The following is a 24,765-nucleotide window of genomic DNA, read 5'->3' as shown; positions in this document are numbered from 1 at the left end:
ATGTTTTGATCGTAAACAAACGTTAATTAATTAATTTCGGCAGTTAATTAATTAAATTATTAATTTTTTTACTGTTGTCGCGCCCCTCGATTGAAAATGTTTTAGAGGATCAAAAAGAGCAACTTTTGAACCACACAGAAGTATTGACAAAAAATTGCCCTTGGTGTTATGAAATTATGAATATGGCGTCATCCATAAAGTATGTCACGCTAAAATCGGCCAAAATTAACCCCCCCCCCCTCCCCCCTATGTCACACTTTGTCACGCTGGCTCTGACCCCCCTCGAAAAGTACGTCACGTTTTGCTGAACGGGGGTCCCCCTCCCACCATCTTGTTTTTGTGCAGTTTCAGTTTTTAAAGTTGTAGTTACAGAAATCTAACTATTTCTTTTTATCTGATGATTTAGGCATATTAAATCTATTATCTAAAACTTTTTTAAGCTATATTTTAAAGCTGAATTTTCAGTATTCAAGAAATAGTCTACCGTGACGTCACAGTCTCGTGTACCACCCTCTCCCCCTTGTCACACTTGCGGCAACTCTCTCCCCCACCCCCCTAGAGTGTGACGTACTTTGTGGATGACGCCTATACATTTCTTTTTAAAAAATATTTGAAACATTTCATTTAAATTTTTGAAATAGTGTCCATTAGGTTAATTTCTAGAAATCAGGTAGCTGACAAACAGTGAAATAGTCGGCAACTATTTATCCGATTTTCAATGTTGAAAAAGTGACATCTCTGTAAAATTTACAAATCTTTCCAATTATTTTTTTATTCAAAATTTCTTACATAAGGCTTTCTAGTCAGAAATTTACCAACACATTCAAAGTATGTTTACATGACAGCTGGACGTTTGTTTGCATCAGGTTTCCTATCTCTTTCTAGCAAAAATTTTTTGTCAGGGGACTTATAGCTGGGTTTTTTGACTGACTGCCCAGTATGTCAGCCAACATACTTCGCAGGGCTGTGACAGCTACAGCTCGATCTTTGTTTGCATCAGGACACAGTGACGAGGAGTTCGTCATTTTTGAGTTAAATTATATTTTTTCACTGGGCCTAGAAAGCCTTATTTCAAAAGAGTCAAAATTTATTTTTTAATTGCTTTTGAAATGTAAAGGCTGATTTTGACATTTTTAAAACATTTAACACATTTTTATCACAGAAAATTTAACAAGTTTTGTGACATTGAGAAAAAGCCTTCTCTGAATATTGAGCCCCGCAAAAAGTTTCGGCCAAACTAAAATAATAAAAAATAAAATTAGTTAAAATCATCCGATTTTGTATAGAATTGGGTCCTAAAATAAAGCTTAAATCGATTATATTATTGTTCTCAACGATAAAGCTTATTTTGCTGAGTACAATGACCCTTTGTACGACCGCAAAGAATTCAAAAAGGGATTTATAAATTAATTTAAAAAAAAAACTTCCTGGCCCTTCTAAACAGAAAAGGTTCTACTTGAACACGTTTTCCGTCGGATGGGGAAGTAAATGTTGGGCCCGGTCCAACCAGGGCGACTACTCAAATTCCATTTTCAAAAACCCGACTTTTCCAGAAATGCATTTTTGACATTTTTGTCTAAAAAGTGATTTCTAACATAAAATTCTTTATAAAAAAAGTCATTATTTACCATTAAAAAAAAACTAATTTAAAACTCATCACAATAACCTTAAAAAAATTATACAAAAATGGAAGCACTCTTTATTTTAATTCACAATACTTACAATTTCAATGCTTATTTCAACTGGAAATGGCAAAAAGTTAAAGATAACAGAATTTAAAATTGTAGTCTATATTCAATTTAATTTTATTTAAAATTTAAAATTTTAAACTTAAAACATGATAAGTGTTATTATTCTTTCAAATAATTTAGAAAAATTATCTAGGAGTTAGTTTAAATAATGTCTTAAGTACTAAAGTACTGTCACTAAATAATTTACAACAAAGTTTGATTTATTTTACAATTCCGTTAAAACAAAATCATAACTTTCCGATGGACACAATCGTAAAAAATTAGTTTTTTTTTAATTAGTTTTGCATTAACTTTTTATTCATAAAAATATTCTGAAAATATGTATCAAATGCATTCAATATTGACCAGGATTTTTAATGTTTTAAATAGACTTTTCATTCTCATAAAGATTGAATTTTTTAAAGGGACCTTTAAATTTAAAGTTAGTTCCAAAAGAAGAATCAAGTAAATTTGTAAATTGTACAAAACGAGGTACAAAATATAACAAAATTATGCAAGAGTTAGAAAATAATGTTTTGCTTGGGATACCAGACATTTTCCCGATTTTTGGTGAATTTTGGCGAATTCCCGACTTTCCCGATTTCGACTTGAGTGGCCACCCTGTTTAACCTAGAGGCCGGGTAGGTGGCTAGTTCAGTCCAAGTGTAGGAGTCGTCACCCTGGGTCTTGTCTCGGTGGAGTCGCCTGCAGGCAGTGGGACTCACAATCCAAAGGTCGTCAGTTTGAATCCCGCGTGGTGGATGGAAGCTTATGTGTAAAAAGAGGTTTGTAATTGCCACAACAATCAAGCCTCCAAACACCTAGTTTCGAGTAAGAATCTTGCAATCGAAAAGGCAAGGCAATGCTGTCTTTTTTTATGTTAGGCCTTATTTTGAAAATTTTAATATATTGTAATTTTTAACATTGAAAATCAAATATGTTACCAAGCTAAGTTAAAAATAAAGCAAAAAAGAAATTTCTCCTACACTTTTTACGGATTTACAAAATCAACTCAATCGGAATTCGGAAACGGAATTCAATTCGAATCGTTTACGAATTCCGATTGAGTTGACAGTGAGAGTAATTTGGGAGTTTTTTTCGGATCAGATAAATTAAAAATTCAGATGAAATTTCAATATTACAGAAAATTTATATTTACTTGATAATAGTATAATATTTATAGTTGCTTCATTATCAATATTAGTTTTTTTATAATGCATTATTTATAGGGCTTTACTTCAAAGTATTCCTCCAAAAATTATACAGATAGCTCTAGATGTTTTTTTTTTGCGTTTTCTAACTCCTTCCGTTTTTTGCAGCATGGACATTGACATTGTTCCAATAATGTAGTACAAAATAAATTAGTTAAGCTGTCCTTTCCTTTTAAATCGACCTTTGCTTTCAGGCCTCAGGGCTTACACGGTGAAAATAATTGTAGTAATTATAATTATAATGAATGATATCGATAAGGATGTAGGTTTGTTAAATTAATATTATTTAATAATAATAGAGGAGAATTGCGTCGCAAAAGTGACGATTGCAGAAATAATGATAATTAAACAAAAAAAAAAACATTCAAATAAAGAGTGAATGGGCAACCAAAAGATGCACACAAAAGTCTATTCTCTGTTTGATTTATTGCTTAGAGGCTATATTATGCTTCCGTACTACAATCTATTCGGCTTATTTTTTGTTTGTTTTATTTGCTTACCGGAAAATGCAGCGAGATGAGAAGATTTGTGTGAAACGAAAAGATGTGAGCCAAAATAAAAAAAATATCTTAAAAATTACCGAAGTTACACCTAGCTTTAAATTGGAAAATCTCAATGCATTCCACGCTCCGTCTGTCAGCTGGGAGTAGTTTTAAGGTTCCGCGTACCTTTCGTGTGTGTGTGTATTTGTGTTTATACTAAAATGAATTTGATCCACCATCGCCTCTTGCACCCTCTTTCATCGTCCAAATTTTGGCCGACTCGGGAGCCACTTCCCCATCCGTTTTTTCCCCTTTTGTTAATCAATCGCCCTTTTCCGCTTGCTATTTGGTTTCTTCTATTCTCCGTTCGCCGCTTTCTTTTTTTTTCTTGTTGTTTTTGTCTCGTCTCCTTTTTATCCAACGCGCTAAATGGTTACTTTTTAAGCATTGCTCTCAAAACTGAATGTGGGATTTTTTAAAATTAAATTATTTTTTTCTAAAAGAGTGACGCTGCGAGTGTTTGTGTGCTTTTTCCGTTCGAACTTTTTCTTTTTTATTTATTTGCAAGTTTGGTGGCAGTTTTTACGTGTTCTATTTCATTTACTAGAAACTTGTCTCGTTAATACTTAATTCCAACCCATACTTTTGTTGCTATGTTGTTATTTTTTATGTACATCGCTTTCTAATGATAATTGTTTGATTGTTTCAATATAATTAAAAAAAAAACAAAGATTTCGTCAAAAACAAACTTACTCAGTAATGAATTATTAGAAAAGTGTCAAATTAGAGTAAATTTAATTCAAATCCGAACTAGTTCAACTGAAGTTTGGGTAAATGGGGAAATTACCCATTGTTTGACATTTGACTCAACCTCAATATTGAGTAAGTCAGCGTTTGACGCAATCTGAGTAAATTCTGATGAAAACCAAATGTTTTCCCGCATTGGATATTCAACAAGGGTTGCTCGATCGCGAGAGCTCGACGATTTCGAAGCCGGATTCGAACTCAAAAATATTGTCATTGATTTTTTTTGTTTGTTTGTTCACGTTCGCTAGTGTTTGTGTGTGGTGTTGGTTTTGCTTTGCTTTGTACAGATGATTTTCTTCACAAAAATTTACAGTTCACGCGCGTTTTGCTCTTTAGTTAATTACAAATAAGCGTTTTGTATGTTGTAAAATAAATGTACACGATTATCGTACAAGGAAAAATTCTTGAGTTATTTTTGCGCTATAAAACTGCTGCTTCCTCTGTACAAAAATACTTTTCCGTGTGTGTTTGTGTGTCCGTGCGAAATGCTGTTCTATTTTCCCCGCTTTTCAAAAAGTGGGTACTCTTTTGTTATTGCATTTTATTTTATTTTATTCGTAAAAACGTAGTTCGTAGCACAGCTCGCGCTCAACACCAGGTGCTTCTCTCAGAAGGCAGAAACGTTTTCAAGAATTTCTCATGATCCATCGATTGTTTGTTTTGTTTTTTTAAAATAGCCTATTTATAAAATTGTACACATTTTACAGCGATTTCGCGTGTTCGCACTTTATGTTCAAAGTTAGTTTTCTTTTCCTATTACAAATATCAACTCATGAGGACAAACCGAAATGAAATTTTATGAAAAAGGAAACAAAAAGCATTTGAATCACAGATTGTTTTTATCTCTCTTGCCTCGAATAAAAAATGGATCTCGCATCAACAACAAAATTTGTTTTCGCTTTTGCGTCGAAACTGCCTATGAGTGTGTGTGTGTGTGTGTGTGTGTGCCGTCGTACAAAAATGGGCCGATTTTTGAATAATTTATTTCTGAATTTGTGGTCTGTGTGTGTGTTTGTTTTTTTGTTTTGTTTTGCGGTTGATACTTCTTTTTTTGTCTTCTTCGGGTTAGTAAAAAAGTTTTGTTCTCTGTACATATCACGATTTTGCGCCTTAACACTGGATGATAGCTTCTCTTTTTTTGTTTGTTGCTTGTTTTGATGACTTTACAGATTCGCGCGATTTCTGGTTTGTTTTTGTTAAAATATATTTATAGAAAAATTCCGATTTACAAACATATTACAAATATTTTCATTACATTTTTACACTTCAAGCTCCACAGACTGTTTGTGTACGAACTGTTGCTCTCCTTCGCTGTGACTGGATTTTGCGTTCAATGACAATATTTAAGCTTTGTTCTGGTGTCTAATCCATAGAATAAAACAAATAACAAGTGGGCGCGTGTGCTACACAGTTACACGGCGAGTTGTTCAGGAAAGCTTTGAATCACTGTCCAATTTAGGAAACGAAAAGATAAAACATTTTGCTCTACATCGAGCCAAATTCTAGATGTTGTCCGGGGGCCTGCGACAAAGAACTAGGCAAATTTCTTATCGGGTTTAACAGGCTCATTCGGAATAACTGAATTTGAGTAAAATTAACTCAAATGCTGGTGAAATTTAATCAACTATGAGTTAAAAGAAAAGTATCAAGACTCACATTTTAAGTTCCTTCTAATTTGACATATTTTGAGTCAAATAACTTAGAAATGAATAAAATTGGATGAGCGTGTAAGTACTGCAAACACTGCAAAACATACTCTGGACTACTTCAAAAATTTGTATCGAATCAAATGTCAGATTTGGATGAATTCCCTTCAAATTTTGTAAAAATATCACCCAAATCTGACATTGCTTACTGAACTCAATTTTGGATAAGTTCGGTTTTGAGGCAATGTGAGTTAGTTTTTTTCACGAAATGTTTGTTTTTCATTCGAGGGTAGCCAAGGTATGTAGATTAGATAAGGTTAAATGTGTTTTCCAGCTGTCAAAACTGTGCTTTATTTTTCGGCAAATTTCACCGGACTTTTTTTTTGTAAGGTTGTTTGACATGTCAAACTGAATCGAAATACGTTTTCAGTTGAATTTAATTTTTTGAACGAATATTTCATTTCAAAGCATTTTTCGATTCAGTTAGGTATGCTGAACAACCCAAAAAAAAATAGAAAATCGTGAAATTTAGGTTTCAATCAAACTATTTTCTGACACCTGGAACACCTACCTTACCTTATCTAGTATACTCACCTTGGAGGATGCAAAACCGTACACTCAAAGTCAGAAGTATCCCTCAAAAGGGTACTTTCAATCCTCAAAAAGGATACTTTCTATCCTTTTTTAAAGTTCACCCGGCGTCACCCTTTTAAAAGGGTATGTCAAATTCAGTACATTTTCGATACCCTTTTAAAGGGTGACGACGGGTGAACTTGAAAAAAGGATACTTTTTACTTTGAGTGTAGTGACAGCGGTTTGTTGTCATGACTGCACTTTGATGAGTAATTAGTCCTTTTAGGTTAAATTATCTTGCACCGTTGTTTGTTCAGTGGGTCATTACCATCATTTTTAACGAAAAATAGAACATTTTAAACGTGAAATAGAAAATTAAAAACGGACAGCGATTAAAACCCCCTCAACACGCTTCGGAAAACATGTCGAAAATTTATCAAAACACCATTACACTGGAATCGTGACGTCCTTTCCTCCGATTCCTAACTTTCGCGCGTCGGTTTCCACCGGACTGGGGGGGAAGGGTGGAATAATACTACACAGGTTATTTACATGCAAGGCGCACAGAGCTGCGCCGGTTGCAGTTGCACACGGATCCAACTCGTAAGAGCTCGAAAGGTGGCTCTCGATTTTGGTTTTGCGTTTTTAAAAATGTTCCTACACGAAAAAACACATTATTTTTACACGAAATTTTACACTTGTTTTTTTTTCCTGACTTTCGCAGTAACTGCACAAATTTACAAACGGCTGGAGGAGGCGATGTTGATTTGCGTTTTTTTATTTGTTTGTTATGCATTTTCAAAATTCTACATGTGAACTCTAATGTACAATTAACACTATTTTTTCCAATTGTTATTTTTTGTGTGATTTTTTTTGCCGTTTTGCTAAAAGTTGCTTTTCTGGTCTGTCTTAGTCCGGTATAAAATAACTATATAAATTTTGTACAGCGATATACAACATTATTTCACCTTAATTGTGTGTGTGTGTGTGTGTGTGGATTACTCAAATTACATCCTCATCGTTTTAATTTCCTCTTTACTATACTCACTGAGTCTCAGTGGCTTGCTTTATTGGTTTAGTTTTAGAAAAGTTTTATATATTTTAATATTAATAGTCCTACCAAAAATACTACACTTTTCAAAGTGGAAAAGTTTATCTAGAAACGATAAAAAAAACCCTAAAGTAAACAAAACACCTGCAGCGTACCCAATTTAGGGTAAAGCCCCTTCGATGCGCAAAACAACACCCAGCAGAGCTGAACGTGTATTCCGTCCCGCGAGTTAGAACATAATCAAACTAGACAAAACTAGAGAGCCTGGAGCTTATTAGAGAACGGACATCTTAAACCAAAAGTACCAATCGAAGCACGAGAACTGTCAAACGGAGGTACCAATCAAGCAAAATCCTTTGTCTTATGCTCGATTGGTACCTCCGTTTGACAGTTCTCGTGCTTCGATTGGTACTTTTGGTTTAAGATGTCCGTTCTCTAATAAGCTCCAGGCTCTCTAGACAAAACCAAGCAAGACAAGGACGAAACGAGATTCGTGTGAGAAAGAAGGCACGTGTTTACCCCGTTCGCAGTGTGTGTGTGTGTATGTTTTGCGCACCAAGTTTGTGTTTTTCCTAATCAGACAATCGCGCTAATTTTGCGACTTGAAAGTTTTCGACGTAATGTTAAGGATCGAATGATTGCCAGTTTGCCCCGCAGCTTGCAGCAAATTAATTCAGTTTGGGAAAGGTAAGTAGTTACCCAAAATTGCTTACACCGTATTGGAAAAAAGTTTGAGTCCATTTTTTTAATTCTCAAATGAATTTCATTTGCGCTCGAGATTTTTTTCAAAAAGGAAGTTGAATTAAATTGTTGTGAAACGAGTTTAAAGCAAACTCACAAAAAATCAAATTCGGAGTGGTTTTGATTTTTAAAATTTATGAGTAAAAATAACTCTGAAACAAGTAATAACAATTCAAACCAGTTTATGAGCACATTTCATGTTTTCTACAAAGCCGAACTTACTCAGAAATGAGAAAATGGAAACTGTCAGATCTGAGTAAAATTAAATCATTTTTTTGTAGAATTCTGAGTGAAAGTCACTCAAAACTGACATTTCTCCCGATTACTCATTTCTGAGTAGGTTCGGTTTTGATGAACATTGAATTATTTTGAGTGTGTGCGTACCTTCGAGGCAGTACTCAATTTTGAGTACTTTAAAGCAGTTTATGAGATGAGCAAAAACAAACCTGTCTAAAAACTGATTATCTTGATGGAAGCATTTTACGCAAAATTTAATTAGCCATTGCCAGTCGAAATTGCGCTAGCCAAATGATTAAAATGCGATTCCTGTGTTTTCACCAAAGCGATGCGAAAGGCAAACTTTGCAAAAAGCACCCTCATCTGAAAACATTCAAATTTTGTTAAAACCAAACATACGCAGAAATTAGTGTTAAGACTCAATTTTGGATTAAAATGAGACAAAATCTAGCATAATCTGACAGTTGACAAAATCAAAAAAGTACTCATTTTAGGGTAAAATTTAGCCAAATTCTGACGTTTGTCTCAAAAAAGCTGGCGCAGCTTGGTTTTGACGAAATTTGAGTGATTTTGGATGAAATTGCTTGAAAAATATTCGTTCAAAAAATTAAAATTTAGCTTACTTTTTTTTTCTAACTTTTGTCGCGAATTAAGTTTATGTCAGTTTCTTTTTTTTTTTATTCGACTTCCTACCTTACTTTAACCTTTGACAGTTACATGAAAATTGACAGAAAATGAATGCATGTAAAACGTGGGAATTATCTCCTTACTGCTACTGATTTTACTTGTTCACTTTTTTTATTTCGCTTTATCTATGTGTTTGAAGAGTTTCATTTTATTTTATCCTTTCTTTGCTTGCAGTTTTAAACACTACCTTCAATTATTTGAGAGATAACCACATTTGCTTGCTCTTTTTTTATACTGTCTTCCTCTTTTCCATTCAAGTTTACGTTCCTTCTTAATAAATGCTATCATGTTTTTTTTCTTCTTCGCAGTTTACTTCCACTATGGGATTATATTTAGTTGTATTACCTTGTTGGATTTTTTTAAATGGGGTTTAAAAATTAAATTAAATGCGTGCGCAATTTTCCCGCAACGCCGGAACGAGAGAAAACATAAAATCGATCGATCGTCTCTGCCAAAATTTGCCACTCTTCGCGGCGTTAAATGCCTAGTTGTTGAGTTTTGTTTGTCGTTTTGAGGAAAGAGTTAAGTTTTTTGTTGTTGCAGTTGTGGAGAAACGATACGGATTTCCTTTTTTTAAATTTGTCTAATTTCTCACCAGCACGATTTTTGTCCTAACAATTTTCATTAGCCACGATAGGTTAATCATATTTGACAGAGAGCATATTTCCAGCAACGAAAATTGAGGATATTCGTCACCCGACCACAATCGTTCAAGCTTCAAATCAGTCCCTTATAAAGTATCAATTAAACTAAATCAGCCAACTCATACGAGAGAGAGAGAAATTGCAAGAAAAGAGATGATTTTTAACTTTTTTTGTCACCCCTTCCGGATTGCGGGGGCCCTCTTTGCCTCTTCTCTCGCTGGTTTACGTGTACTTATTCAAATTCTTTGTTTATTTCCATCGAAAAAATGATCCCTATGCCAGCTGGTTTTCTAACAATAAAATAACTAATTGATACGATGTTGCTTATTTTTTGTTTTGCGTGATTCTAACATTTTTTCTCAACCAACTTGGTTTATTTTTTTCTCTCGCAGTTACTCATTTCGTCATTTGAAAAAACGTTAAAATGCTTGTTTCTTGCAGTTTTCTTTCTGTTTTTGTTTCCTACGGTAGCCTTATTTCTTAAAAACGAACAATCGAGCTTTTCCCTACTTCTAAAGTTACTCAAAGGTTTAAAACATTGCGCGGCACGCGCTGCTGTTTTGTCGCTCTAGTGCATCGGAACCGAAACGTGTAGGGTGGAATCTGCCCGGGATAATCCGATTTTGACCGACTTTTTTTCTTCTTCCTAGTTTCCCGCTGCAACTGTTGTTGTGCACAGGGTGGCCACCTTAAGCCAAGCTAATAACATTTCGGCCGGCTATGAAATTATGGGAAAGTATATACTACTTGAGTTTTGAAATTTTATGCGAAGTTTGAATGCAGATCACCAAAAAACTGATTGAAACAGTTGTTTCTCCATGAAACGAATCTCTCCGAATTAGGCAGGACCGTAAGCAAATGAGCAACTCTCTCGCCGTTTTACTCGGCTTTGCACCCGATTAGCTACAGTTTACTCTTGCGCTTGCTATGGCGGGAGCAGAGCAGAGCACTACAAATTTGCTGAGAATTGCTCTTTTGCTCACTGTCTTGATCGGGAAAGAATTTCTCAAGTATTATTTTGGTCAATCTGAAGTTTTTTGTTGCTTCGTAACATATTTTTCAGGAATTATTTTCAGGACAAGATAGTGAGCAAAGCAGCAACTCTCGTTCCATGTCTACTCTTCTTTGCAACCGCGTTGCTCTCTTGCTCACTGTCTTGATCTTTGGAGAATTCATAACAATACTTTTTTTAACCGTTTCGAAAAAATAGAAGGTAAATCTCTTGTTTCTAAATTTTCAAGTTTTAATTACAAATTTTTTTTTTTGCAGAATTCTTTTTTGATCATGACAGTAACCAAGAGAACAACTCTCATTCCATTTATACTCTTCTTTGCTCCCACGTTTGCTAAAGTTTACTCTTGCTGTGAGGTTAAAGCACAGTTGCTCTCTTGCTCTTTGGAGAATTGAATAAAAAAAACGTTTTTACTTATCATTTTGTAATCAAAAATTTACAATTTGAAAAATATCGGTAAATCTTTTTTATCTGAATTGTCAACTTTCAATTACGAAAAAAAAAATAAAAAAAATATTTTTCAGATCTTTTTTTCGATCATGACAGTAAGTAAGAAATCAACTCCCTTTCCGTTTTGAGTCTTCTTTGCTATCGCGTACAATTTGCTCTTGCTGTGTAGCTCTTGCACTGTCTTAATAGAAAAAAAAAACTTATCTTGCTGTGTAGAGCGCGGGAGCAGAGTAGAGAAAGCGGTGAGAGAGTTGCTCTCTTGCTCATCGTCTCAATAAAAAATAATAACTTTGCTGTTTAGAGCAAGAACAGAGTAGAAAGAGCGATAAGAGAGTTGCTCTCTTGCTTACTGCTTACTGAAAAAAATAATTTAAAAAAAATACTTTTTGATCATTTTCGTCTTGAAACGGCAGCTGTGAAAAAAAACTTTTCTAGCTTTTTAAAAACGCCTATTTTTTCCATTAATTGCAAAAAACCTTTTTCTTATTAGTCCTTTTCGGAGCAAGACAGTAAGCAAGAGAGCAACTCTCTTTCATACAGATTTAATCAGTTTACCTGTACTTTTATAATAATCTGCATGCAGGAAATTATTTCCAGTTAATTTAATTATGCATTTTTTTGTCCCCAATCTATAAAGAAAATTTTGGAACACTTATTTCTCAAAATATTTTTTTTATTTTTTATTGCTGTGAAAAACAAAATCAACAATATTTTCATAAAACGGTTAAATTTTCAAAAGGTATAAGATATCCCACGGTTTTTTCCCCAATTTTCCGACTTAAGTGGCCACCCTGAATCGATCTGGTCAATCTTTGCCAACTTTTAAGTTGGCTCTCCCAATGAAACTCGAACGATCTCGTTTTTTCACACTGTTTTGTTATCAAGTTTTTTTTTCCACGGGTCACACAACAAAGATTTCTTTACACGTTTTGCCTGCAAAATCCCTGCGCAAACACGACCGACTTTCCGTTCCGCGAGTTGGTGTTGGCCTTTTATCCATGCGCTATCCCTTCTCTCCTGCCAAGTTCAGTTCCTACTACGCGCTAGAGTTGAGACTTTTTTCCTTCTTCTACCTTTTTGTGATTACAATACAAGAATACACCTAAAGTATTTATAATATTTATATGTTTATGTGTGTGTGTGTGAGAGAGTGTGTGTTTTTTTCCAATGCCACACTTCTGCGCGGATCTCTTTGTCGCTTTTTAATCAATAATTTATATTTATATAATGCAAAAATCCTACACAAAGAGAGTGTTCTGTGTGATTAGCGTTCATCCGCGAGCGAGCGCTCTCTCCCGTTACTTTGCCCTTACAAATCTAAAACCGCCGTCATCGTCGTCGTTCGAAAAGCGTTCGCGCAAAATCTGTTTTCTTCTCCGAAGAGGGTTGTGTGTGTTGGAGAAGTCCAGAATACTTTAAATTGCCTATTGTGTTTCTGTGGTTTGTTGGAAGGTTAAAATTACTTGGGGGTTTTTAAAATTTCTGTCACGATAATCTCTGCGGGTTTGTGGTTGCTTGTTTCTCGAGTAGCAAATCAAATTCTGCTAGTCTTTTGACTCTATGGCGTTGAGTGTGCGTGGAGTGTGTTTGTTCAGAATGCGTGCGTCCTGAAGTCGCGCACGCGCGCGCAATCTCCGTTAAGAATATTTCATCATTAAAAATATTACCTAAAACATAAACGACGACGAAATAGTTTATACGCGCTCTCCGGCTAGGACACTGCTGAGTGAGATCCGTCTTCTGCCTACAGAATAATCAGTTTACTAACAAGAGTGAGATGAGAAGGTGTTAACTAAAATCGAAAACGTTAGCCTAACACACGAACATGATTTCGAAGGAGATGAAAAATATCTCCGAGCGTAAAAACAGTACAGTATTTACAAAAGTGCCTATTTTTTCAGGGGGCGCGCGCGCACGCTCCCAACCGGACCTCCACACATTCCCCAAACAAACCTCCTGTTGTGTCCTTAAACGGGGTGGGGAGTTGTGTTCAGATTCTCCGCGCTAGCGCTATCTCACTTTCCACTTACTTTCTCCCTAACCGCTAACATATTTATATGTATATATATATGTATAAATCATACCAGATTCGCTTACATCACCCCGTTGGTCGGGGGTGGTCCAATCGGGCCCAAGCTTGCCGCCCCAGTGTCCATTGCCGTCACGACACCATTACTAGCGACCACCACCTGCTGCTGCTGTTGCTGCCCTTGCTGCTGCTGCTGCTGACCACCGGTGGTTCCATTGGGCGTACCATTGGCGGTCACTTCCGTCACACCGCCGCCGGGCGCGTTCGCCACCACCTGACCGCCGCCGGCCGCACCACCCGCACCTGCACCCGCACCCGCAATCGAGTTGGGCGTCTTGAGCGAGAACTTGTCCAGCTTGGCGATGATGTGCTTGCCGTAGGTGTACTTCTTCAGCGAGTTCATGTGGGGGCGGATCTTGTGCAGCAGCACCTTCCGCTGCGTCGGCTCCGACACGTCAATCATCTTCTGCACCACGTAGTTGGCGTACTGGTCCTTCATCATCACGTGCAGGCCACTGCGGGAAGAAGGGTAGAAGAGGGGAAAGTTCTTTGTTAGTAATTTACACGGAAAGGATTTGCCACCTTTGTTCATCATTTCTTACTTTATTAATTTCTACCGGTAATACCTTTCGGAGTGACCGATGGGTTTTTCAAGAACATTTCCAGAATTGCCCCCAGCGGAACTTCGGGAACCGGTTCCAGCGGCCAAACTTAGGTCATATGATGTTCTTAAGATTAATTTTGGCAAAAGCATTCAATTTCATGAAGTTTGATATGTCGCACGACATGAATCCAAGAACATTTGTGTTATGTCCCCCATCGGAACACCGGGAACCGGTTCCACCCGTCAGCTTTGGTCTTAACGGTGTTCGTACGGCCACATTAAGCCATATCAAGAAATTTCACGAAGTTTGATATGCCGCATGATGGGATTTGAAGATTACTTTCTGTAATGTCCTCTCCATCGGAACACCGGGAACCGGTTCCGGTGGCCAGATAGGACATTGGGATGTTCTTGTGGCCATATATGGCCTGTTGATTAAATTTAATGAAGTTTGATATGTCACACAATGAACTTATCGCTCAGAAAATCTCTGTAATGTCCTCTATCAGATCACCTGGAACCGGTTCCGCTGGCCAAATTCAGTCGTTAAATTTACTGAAATTTAGTACGTTGCACGATGGAAATCCTACACAGTAAAAAAAATCATGGTAATATTACATTTGGGAAGGGATACATCTCGATTCTACCTCTAAAAATGTGTAAATTTACCACTATTTCAGTGTAATGTTTCATAAAGGGAGCGTTCTTTTATTACGTAACGCAAAAAAATGGATTTTTTTTCCTATGGCCTATAATGATTTAAATATCGTTCGGGAGTTTGATTCGTATTGAAATTTCAACTTAATTTTCCTCACCAAGTTTGTTTACAAAAAATATTAAGAAAAATAAAAATTATTGAAATTGGAAACCATAGCTCAACATTTTAATAAATCGTCAGTAATTATTTTAGACCATTCAATAAATTGGTCATAAATTAAGTCATATTCTTAAAGTAACATAAGAATTCATCTTCCAATAGGGTCCTAAAGCTCTGTTATTTCAGTGTCTTGCGAACCTTCGTGGTGAACGGACACTAGAGCTGCGGTATTTTTTACTACCTAACCTCAGAGTTATTTCAAAACAAAATTCACAGTCTTTTTAAAGACTACCTGAGTTATTTTCCAAAATTCTAAACAGTCTTTTCAAGACTAACCCCACCTGAAATTTTGTTGTATTTTACAAACGAAGCCATCTTTTTAAGAGAACTTTGCTTGCAAAATGCGTCAAAACAAAGGTAAACGCAAATCTTCTGAAGATTTGGTCGTTACGTCGGTGAAGCGTTTGAACGCTAAACCGGCTAACGGAAACAGAAAAAGAAAACAGCCTCTTCTGAGGTCTGATTCTGATTCTGAATGTGAGGTCAATCCTCCAATTCCATTGACAAACAGTTTCGGTGTTTTATCCGAAACTGATGACAAGGAACCTTCTCCTCGTACTGAGCCTTCTGCCGTCGAGAAACGAGTAAAGGCTCCGCCAATTGTTGTGACTTCCGTCTCCGATTTGGCCAGCTTTCGAACGCAACTGAAGAATTGCAAGGAAACTTGCAATTTGAAGGTTTCGTTCCAGCTTGGTCGAAGAGGTGAATGTCGCTTGTTGACGGAATCTTTACAAGATCACCAAACTTTTGTTGGTTATTTGAAAAACCACAAACACAATTTCTACACGTATGAGACCAAGAATGCTCGGCCATTCAAGGCGGTCTTGAAAGGTCTCTCCAACGACTTGTCGGTGGATGAGATCAAAAACGAACTTAAGGTGTTGCTTGGCTTTGCCCCATCCCAAGTAATACCGATGAAGAAAAAATCAAACGGGAATATTTCTCGCTTTGGTTTGACTTCACAATTTTATCTGATTCATTTCAACAGAAATGAAATCAACAATTTGAAACTTTTGGACAAAGTTCAGTTTTTGTTCCATGTACGGGTAAAGTGGGAGCATTTTAAGAAACATGGCGGTAATGGCCAGAATCTGACCCAGTGCCGGCGTTGCCAGGCATTCGGTCACAGTACTGATCATTGCGCCATGGTTCCAAAATGCATGGTTTGCGGGGATTCTTCTCACGACAAGGACAATTGTCCCGTGAAAGAAGTCACCCAATTTAAATGTGCAAATTGTGGTGGAAATCACAAATCAAATTTCTGGGATTGCCCCATCAGAAAAAAGGTTTTGGATTCTCGTGCTAAGCATCAGCCGAAATCCAAACCGAAATTTTCTCAAAGTCAGGTTGTACCTGCATCTTTAAATCAAACGTTCGTGCTGTCTCACTCGAACAATGCTAGAAATACCCCTACCGTGGAAAAGTTAGGTAACAACAATGGCATTTCTTATGCTAACGTCGTTTCGGGTTCATCCACGAATTTTAAATCCTCTACCAATCTTTCTGAAATTGGGCAGATACCTCAAATCTCATTTGAAAATTTTTCTGCTGGCAACGCTTTGGGATCTTCTGATCTCGGCGATGTTACGTTTGAAAAAATGACTTTTTTGCAAAACTCACTGTTTGGTTTGATTCAAACAATGAGTAATGCTACATCCATGATGGAAGCAATCCAGATTGGATTAAAATTTGCGAATGATGTTGTTCTTACCCTGAAGTTTAATCATGGATCTAAGTAATTCCATCAATATTATGAATTTTAATGCTCGCTCTTTAAAAGCGAAAGAAAATGAATTTTTCAACTTTTTACGAGTTCATAACGTGCATGTTGCTGTTATAACCGAAACATTTTTAAAAACTGGCACTTATTTGAAAAGTGATCCAGATTATAAAGTTATAACTAATAACCGAATGAATCGAAATGGCGGTGGAGTTGCAATAGTTATCCACCGTAGTATGACTTATAGCACGTTACGTGACTTTAAGTTAAAAGTTATTGAAAGTTTGGGCATTGAACTTGAAACTTCTTTTGGGAAAATTATGATTGCAGCTGCATATTTGCCATTCCAATGCACTGGGGAAAATAGAAATTATTTCAAAGGGGATTTGAATAAACTTACTCGGCATAGATCTCGATTTTTGATCATCGGTGATTTTAATGCCAAACACCAATCTTGGAATAATTCAAAAGTAAATTCCAATGGTAAAATTCTGTTCAGAGATTGCACTTCTGGTCTTTATTCGGTTTTATACCCGAATGGGCCAACTTGCTTTTCTTCTGTTAGAAATCCATCAACAATTGATTTGGTTTTGACAAACCAAAGTCAGTATTGTGGTCCTTTAGTGACTCATGCTGATTTTGATTCTGATCACCTTCCAGTAACTTTTTCACTTTCTCATGAAGCAGTTACCAGACCCAATAGTTCTGTGTTTAATTACCACAAAGCTAATTGGGACAGGTATCAGCATCATATTGAGAATAATTTAAATCATGATTTTGTTTTAGAAACCAAAGCTGATATTGATTCAGCCTTGGAATCATTAACTAATGCAATTTTGGATGCTAGGAATATTGCTATTCCAAAAGTCCAAGTCAAATTTGATTCTCCCATTATTGATGACGATCTTCAGCTTCTGATTCGTCTGAAAAATGTTCGCCGAAGACAGTATCAACGTTCTCGTGATCCTGCACTGAAGCGAATTCAAAAAGATTTGCAAAAGGTTATTGACCACAGATTCACTCTCCTGCGAAATGAAAAGTTCGCAAGAGATGTCGAACAAATTAAACCTTATTCCAAACCTTTTTGGAAACTTTCAAAGGTTCTTAAGAAACCTCAAAAACCCATCCCTTCTTTAAAAGATGGTGATAATATTCTATTAACTAATGGGGAAAAAGCTCAAAAACTTGCTCAGCAGTTTGAGAGTGCTCATAATTTCAACTTGAATGTTTTGAGTCCTATTGAAAATCAAATTTCAATAGAATTTCAGAATATTGTTGAACAAGAATTTTCATCAGATGAAGTTTTTAATACGGATCTGAATGAAATAAAATCTATTATCAAAAAATTTAAAAATATGAAAGCCCCTGGTGAGGATGGCATTTTTTACATTTTAATTAAAAAATTACCAGAAGCAACTTTAAGTAGCTTGGTCAAAATTTTCAACAAATGTTTTGATTTGGCATATTTTCCCAGTAGTTGGAAAAATGCCAAAGTAATTCCGATTTTGAAACCGGATAAAAATCCTGCTGAAGCCTCAAGCTATCGGCCCATTAGTTTGCTTTCATCTATTAGTAAATTATTCGAAAGAATAATTCTTAATAGAATGATGACGCACATTAATGAAAATTCAATTTTCGAAAAATTGTGAAAATTATTCAAAATTATTTGACGGATCGTACTCTGCAGGTATGTTATCAGAATAGCAAATCTGATCAACTACCTGTACGTGCTGGCGTCCCTCAAGGAAGCATTTTGGGTCCAATTTTATACAATATTTTTACTTCTGACTTGCCTGATTTGCCCCCAGGATGTCAGAAATCACTTTTTGCTGATGACACAAGCATCTCCGCCAAAGGCAGAAGCCTTCGTGTCATCACAAGAAGATTACAAAAAAGCTTGGATATTTTCAATTCTTATTTGAAAGAATGGAAAATTACTCCAAATGCTGCAAAAACTCAACTTATTATTTTCCCTCACAAACCAAGGGCTGATTTTCTTAAACCAAAAAGTCATCACATTATAAAGATGAATGAGGTAAATTTAAAGTGGGAGGATCAAGTGAAATATCTTGGACTTGGTTTTGACAAAAACCTTACTTACAAGGATCACATTGAAAGTATCCAGGTTAAATGTAACAAATATATTAAATGTTTGTATCCACTTATAAACAGGAATTCTAGACTTTGTCTCAAGAATAAACTGTTAATTTATAAACAAATTTTCAGACCTGCCATGCTTTATGCTGTGCCGATCTGGACAAGCTGTTGCTTAACCAGGAAGAAAAAACTTCAGAGGATTCAGAACAAAATTCTGAAAATGATTCTGAAACTTCCTCCCTGGTTCAGCACCAGTGAACTTCATCAATTAGCCGAAGTTGACACTTTGGATGTTATGTCCAATAAGATAATTGATGCATTTCGACAAAAATCATTGCAGTCTTCAGCTGCATTGATCCGCTCTTTATATAGTTTATAAGTTAGTTTTAAGGTATCCCTTTTCCCTTTTGTACATGTAGGACCTCCTACATTTGAAATCACTGAATAGCGAAAGCTACAATATTTCATGAATAAATGAAAGTTGCTAGTATTTAAAATTGAGGTGAAAAGTCATCGTTTGTGATTAATAAACACATGTAAAGATGTAAACTTACAGAAAATATCCGGTGGATGTAAAATTAAATACAAAATCCTCTAATTCTAGCAATACACGAGCCACTAAAACGTTCAAATGGTCATTCATATGCAGAATTCGCTTAATTATCAAAAAAAAAAAAAAATCTTTCATGGGCACACTTTGGAGTTTTAGGGATTAAACTTCGAAAAACTGGTCAAACATTTTCTAAATCAACAATTTCTCATAAAAATTAAAGTTTTGATAACTCGTTAAAAAAATGGGGAACCCCATTTGTTTATGAATCAAAATTCTTGTATTAGTCTGCACTACAACTTTCTACAACTTTGATACACTCTACAAAGTAACACTGCAATGTTTCAAAAAAACATTTAATTTTAAATTTTTTGTTCCCAAAGAAAAATAACATCTCTGGGTTATTGCAGGTTCGAAGAGTACATTAAATTTGAAATTACCCATAAAATGAGTTGTCTCGCGATTTTTGATAGTTGAATTACAGGAAATGGCATCGATTTTTGATGAAAAATACGTTTTTAACGGAATTTTGATTTTGCCATCAAAAATCGGGTGTCCAATTTTACACAAAGGTCCCGTTGACACCAAATTTCTATCTCCGAGCTCGCATCACTAAAAAAACGTGTCTTAGTTAAAATCCAGAAAAATTATAAGGGTCGTACCGCCATCGTTACGATATGTCGAAAAATGGATGTCGGATTCGTGGTCAGGGACCAAAATTATCTCTTAGAGCAAAGAAAGTATTACGGAAATTGATGAGGTCGAGGCAACTTTTTCCATTTTCCTATGAGTTGGTGGACCCTCCCCCCCTTAACTTTGTTTTTTTTTTATTTAGAAAAATGTTACATGTTACTTTTGTACCAAAAGGTATCATCAAAATGATGTAAATTTTGAAGAAAGTTGCATGGAAATTCACATCAAATCAGATGGAACATTCAAAATTTGTATTTTTTATTCTGTGTAGATCTTCGGTAAGGCACACGTCACTTTACAATTGACGCAATTTGATAGTATGTTTGTTCTGGACCAAATAGCAATTTTAAACTTAAAATTTCCCCTCAAGACGTACAAAACCAGCAATACTTACGCATCATTAAACGAGCACACCTCCTCGATCAGCAGGGCGCGCTCGGCCCGCGTCGCGTGCGTCACGCACTTTTCCACCACGTTCGAGGCGAACTTGTGCTGCGACAGAATCAGCACCTTGCCGCGGACGGCCGCAATCAGCACCGACTTGTCCTCCGGCTTGCCGTGTTCTAGGAAGAAAAAAAAGGGCAAGATTAAAATGTGATCGGAGTTAAAAAATGAAGGGAATCGCTTACCCAAAACGTGCTGAATGACGTAGTTGCCGTACTGGTCCTGGATGAGCTGCTCGGTGTTGGCGTGCAGTTCCCCGAGGATCGGCGCCGTCTGTTCCTGCGTGCAGTGTTCCAGTATCCGCTGGATGACCCGGCAGCCGTACGGATGTGTGCTGAGCGAGTAGACCTGGTTGCGGAACGCGTCGATGATGAACTGCAGCGCGACCGGGTCGACGCACTCGATGCACTTTTGCACCACGTGGTTGCCGTTCTGGTCCTTGACGCACTTGAGCACGTGGCCGTCCAGTTCGCGGACGATTTCCTGCTGCTGCTCGGCCGGGATGCTTTCGAGCGCCTTCTGGATGACGCGGCAGCCGTACATTTGCAGGGCCAGCGGCAGCACGTGCCCCTTGACCTGCTGGGCCAGGGCTTGCTTCTGTTCGGGCGAGCCAAACTCGAAGAACTTCTGGATGACGTAGTTGCCGAACACGTCCGTCATCAAGCTGTACGCCGCGCCAAGGATCTCGTTGAAGACCAGCTGCTTTTCGGCGGCCGTCGCCCGCTCCAGCTTCTGCTGGATGAACCGAGATCCGTGTTGATCCTGGGAGAACTCCACGATGTGATTGGTGAGATCACGCAGCTGAAGGTTCGGGTAGCGTTGATTTCGGAAGTCCTCGAGCAGCCGAGACCGTCCCGGGGGTCGATCCAGACCCGGGGCAGCGGCCGCCACAGCCGCAACGGCAGCCGCGGCTGCTGCTGCAGGTCGCATCACCGATCCGGAAAGCTTCGAAAACAGCGACTGGCTCGAGCCAAACATGGCGTTGCCGGAGATTCCCGGCGCCAGCTGGTTCACCTGCCGATACTTGGTCTCCGCACCCGGAGCCCGACTCGTCACGAGCGCACCTAGCCCGGACACGGGCGGTGGCGTAATCGAAGCACCCAGCGGACTCGCCGAAGCGGCCACCGCGCTCAACCCGCCGTAACTGCCGGCTCCGACGGGCCACTTCCGGGCAGCGGCTGCAGCTGCGGCCGCCGCATTGCTCACCACGGCGTTCGTGGACGCCGACGTGTAGTCCAGCGAGGGGCTGAAGGCCGATGTGTTCCGGTCAAACGAGTCCCTCCGCGCGGTCAGCGACGATGTGCTTAGGGCGAGACCTGCAGAAAAGAAGGAAAAAACGATACGCTTTGGTAAGTAAATTACATCACGGAGTTTTCGTCACGGCTGATCAGCCGGACTAATTTGTGTCTCCCAACTTCGATTAGCTACGCCACGCTACGATTGAGTAACGCGCGCTAGGCTAATTGAAACACCGCAAGAAGTAAGCGGTCAGTGTTGGGGGGTGGCTTATTTCACGTTACAGTGATTTTTAGAAAACGGTACTCTGTACTTGGTCGCTGTGCTTTAAGCTATTATATTAATTAAACTGGAGAAGAAAAAAAGCAAACGGGAAATTGGAAATTTTCGTCGTATGGAATAGTGAAACAAATTGGTTTTGTTTTTTGTCGCTCACATTTTGCAGTTTAGACAAGAGTTTTGTGTATTCAACCAGCTACCACATCAGAGGAAGTGCAGCAACCCTTCTTACAAAGGTGATCTGCATGCTTTTGCATGCGATTTTACCATCGGAATTTTTGCTGTGTGAAAGTGTAAATTTGGTAGGTGTCAAATTTTATGGTGTAATATTACCTCTCTCGTGATGTAATATTACATCAATTTTAATTAAAACATGGTGAATTTAAAACATTTTAAAGTTAACATTAGATCTTTTTTCTAACGTAATCTTAACTGTTTTTGTTTGTTAAATTGTTGCAGAATCTCAAGACTTAATCCACAAGGGAAAAAGTATGATAATTTTACAAATTTGTAAATATGTTCTTTTAATTGAAAAATGACTTCCAATATTAAGATGCAAAAGTTAAGTTGAAAGGGACCGTTTTATACAAATATGATACTATTTATCGTGATGCTGATAATTTTGCATTGCAATATTTACAAAAAAATGTACATTTTGACCAAAAAATCTTTCATTTCTCAAGGACCTACCTTCAACATAAGGGAGACAATAAAAAATATCGACCTCAGGGATACCCACTGCTTCGATTCCTTTGGCAAAAATAGTTGAGAAAATTTTGAGCGAAATCTGTTTAGCTATAGATCGTAAAGTTTATGAAAAAATAACTTTTCATACAACAAAGTCTTCTTTAAATCGCTAATAATTCGTCAGAGTTTACTCGGATCGTTTTGCGGTCTTCGACAAAGTTGTGTGACATAAAATTTTACAGTTTCATCTCACATTTGACAATGATACATTTATACAGCAATTCCATTTGAAAAGAGCCTAAACCAGGGGTGACCAAAGTATGGCCCGCGGGCCAAACGTGTTAATTCTTAAAAATTAAGGTTTAGTTCAAGCTTTTTTAATGAACCTTACGAGATTGTTAGAGATGTTTAAAAAAAATAAAAATAAAGATTTTTCCATATTTGATATTGACTGTACGAAACAAATGTTGTGTGGTTTGGTTGAGTGTTTATGAGAATGCTGGTTTGATTAAAGTAGAGAACTGCGAAGATTGCAAAAATACAGGTATTTCATATTATTTTTTAAAAAAACTGGGCCTCAAATTTATTTTGCTCCTATATGATATGATCCCTCCTCGGGATTTGAACTAATGACATTTGGTTACGAATCTGTGCATAACATCTGATTCAGACAGACATTTTTTTTTAAATTTTATTGAAATTGGAGGAATAATTGTTAAAACATCCTTTTGCAACGATTTATCATTGCAATTGTTTTTTATTTTAAAATAATACATAATTTTGCATAGGACATTTTAAAATAAAAAAAAATGTTGAAAATACAAGTGAATTAATTTATTTTTTTCAATTTCTTTATCCTTGTGAAAATATTGGTGTTTCCAGCCACAAAATGTTCATTCACCCCTCGAACTGGACCAGACCACGGCATTTGATAACATTTGCTACAAAAATTCTGTATTTGGTTAATAATTTTGAACCATTTGATTGGAAGCTTTTCTGAACAAAACTGCTGGAATTTTTTTTTCTAGCTAATATTTAAACGACAAAAAAAAAACAAAAAATACCTGAATTTTCGAAGAAAAAAAATCCAAGGTAAATGTATTTTTCGGTTTATATAATGAAATGAAATATTTTGTTTTCATTCAAAGAATTTTTACATTTGGCTCGTACGCTCGTGTGAGCTTCAAATTTAGCCCGGCATTCAAAAACTTTGAGCACCCCTGGCCTAAACCGAAAAAAAGTTCTCCGATCGGGCTCAAAAATTTTCTGGGGGTTCCTTGGTCAAAATTATTAGACCCGTATTTTTTTGTTTGGCCATAACGGTGACCTACATCGTGCTAGGGTGGTTAAAAAAGGCAATTTTCGTAATTTTTCGAAAAAAAACCTCTTTTTTCGAAAAATTATATCTCCGCGTAATTTCATCCGATTTTAGCTGTCTTAGACGCAAAAGAAAGGTGATGAGATTGGCTTTTTGGGAAAAATAGTAAGAAGTTTCAAAAATCTAGCTTAACATTTCAAAAAGTCGCATGAAAACTTAAAATGGCGTTTTGGCTCAGAATTGGCACAATTTCTTATCTTATCTTATCTTAAGAATCGGACCAGGGAGTATCCCAAGATTTTATAAAATTTTCAATTTTTCTTGTCAATCAATTCATCAACACCTTCACCCTGACCAGCACAGTAAAAACCTATACCTTTCTTTAGTAAGAAAGGCAAAAATCATGGTAATATTACATCTGGGAATGGGTACATTTTTTCGCCAAAAAATGTGTAATTTTACCTCTAAAAATGTGTTATTTTACCTTTTTTTTCTTATGTAATGTCACTTTTTCAGTCTTAATTGAGGTCAAATCACATAATAAAACAAGGAATATTTAGTGCGTCCATCCCGGGAATTCCCAGGACAAAAATCCCGGGATTTTTCTAAAACCGGGAATTCCCGAATCCCGGGATTTTTTGTAATTTGTCCCGGGAAATCCCGAAACCCGAACAGACGGTAATAACTAAATTCAATAACAAATACTGTTAAAATAACAGAAAGTGATGATCGAATTAGTTGTTAAAATAACAAAAAATAATAACATAGATTTGTTCGAAGAATAACTAAACATGATGTTAGTCTGTTATTACAATAACAATCCAATAACAAAAAAATCATAACGGCGAATAACAAAACTTGTTATAAATAACATAAAATGTTATTGGCCTAGTATTTTCAAACATCAAAAATTGTTATTCCCAAGTTATTTTCGTCTGCTCGGGAATTGCAAAAAAAAAA

The 24,765-nt window shown here is 36.8% G+C and overlaps 1 protein-coding gene across 3 annotated transcripts in view; it reads right to left on the bottom strand.

Annotated features, from left to right (window-relative positions):
- Positions 1 to 3,513: 3,513 nt before the first annotated feature.
- The window catches only part of LOC120417494 (maternal protein pumilio-like), a 242,128-nt gene continuing 220,876 nt past the window's right edge, over positions 3,514 to 24,765 (bottom strand). For all 3 annotated transcript variants that reach the window (XM_052709635.1, XM_039579569.2, XM_039579570.2), the window contains 4 exons: positions 20,471 to 21,601; positions 20,236 to 20,404; positions 7,966 to 13,815; positions 3,514 to 7,755 (listed from right to left, as the gene is read on the bottom strand). In XM_052709635.1, the coding sequence (XP_052565595.1) occupies positions 13,365 to 13,815; positions 20,236 to 20,404; positions 20,471 to 21,601 (1,751 nt within the window). In that variant the 3' untranslated portion in view covers positions 3,514 to 7,755; positions 7,966 to 13,364. The remainder of the gene's footprint in view (positions 7,756 to 7,965; positions 13,816 to 20,235; positions 20,405 to 20,470; positions 21,602 to 24,765) is intronic.

This window comes from Culex pipiens, chromosome 3 (genome assembly GCF_016801865.2).
Source record: "Culex pipiens pallens isolate TS chromosome 3, TS_CPP_V2, whole genome shotgun sequence".
Taxonomy (NCBI): domain Eukaryota; kingdom Metazoa; phylum Arthropoda; class Insecta; order Diptera; family Culicidae; genus Culex; species Culex pipiens.
The sequence above is the reverse complement of the archived record's forward strand: the minus strand, read 5'-3'. Positions and strand labels throughout refer to the sequence as shown.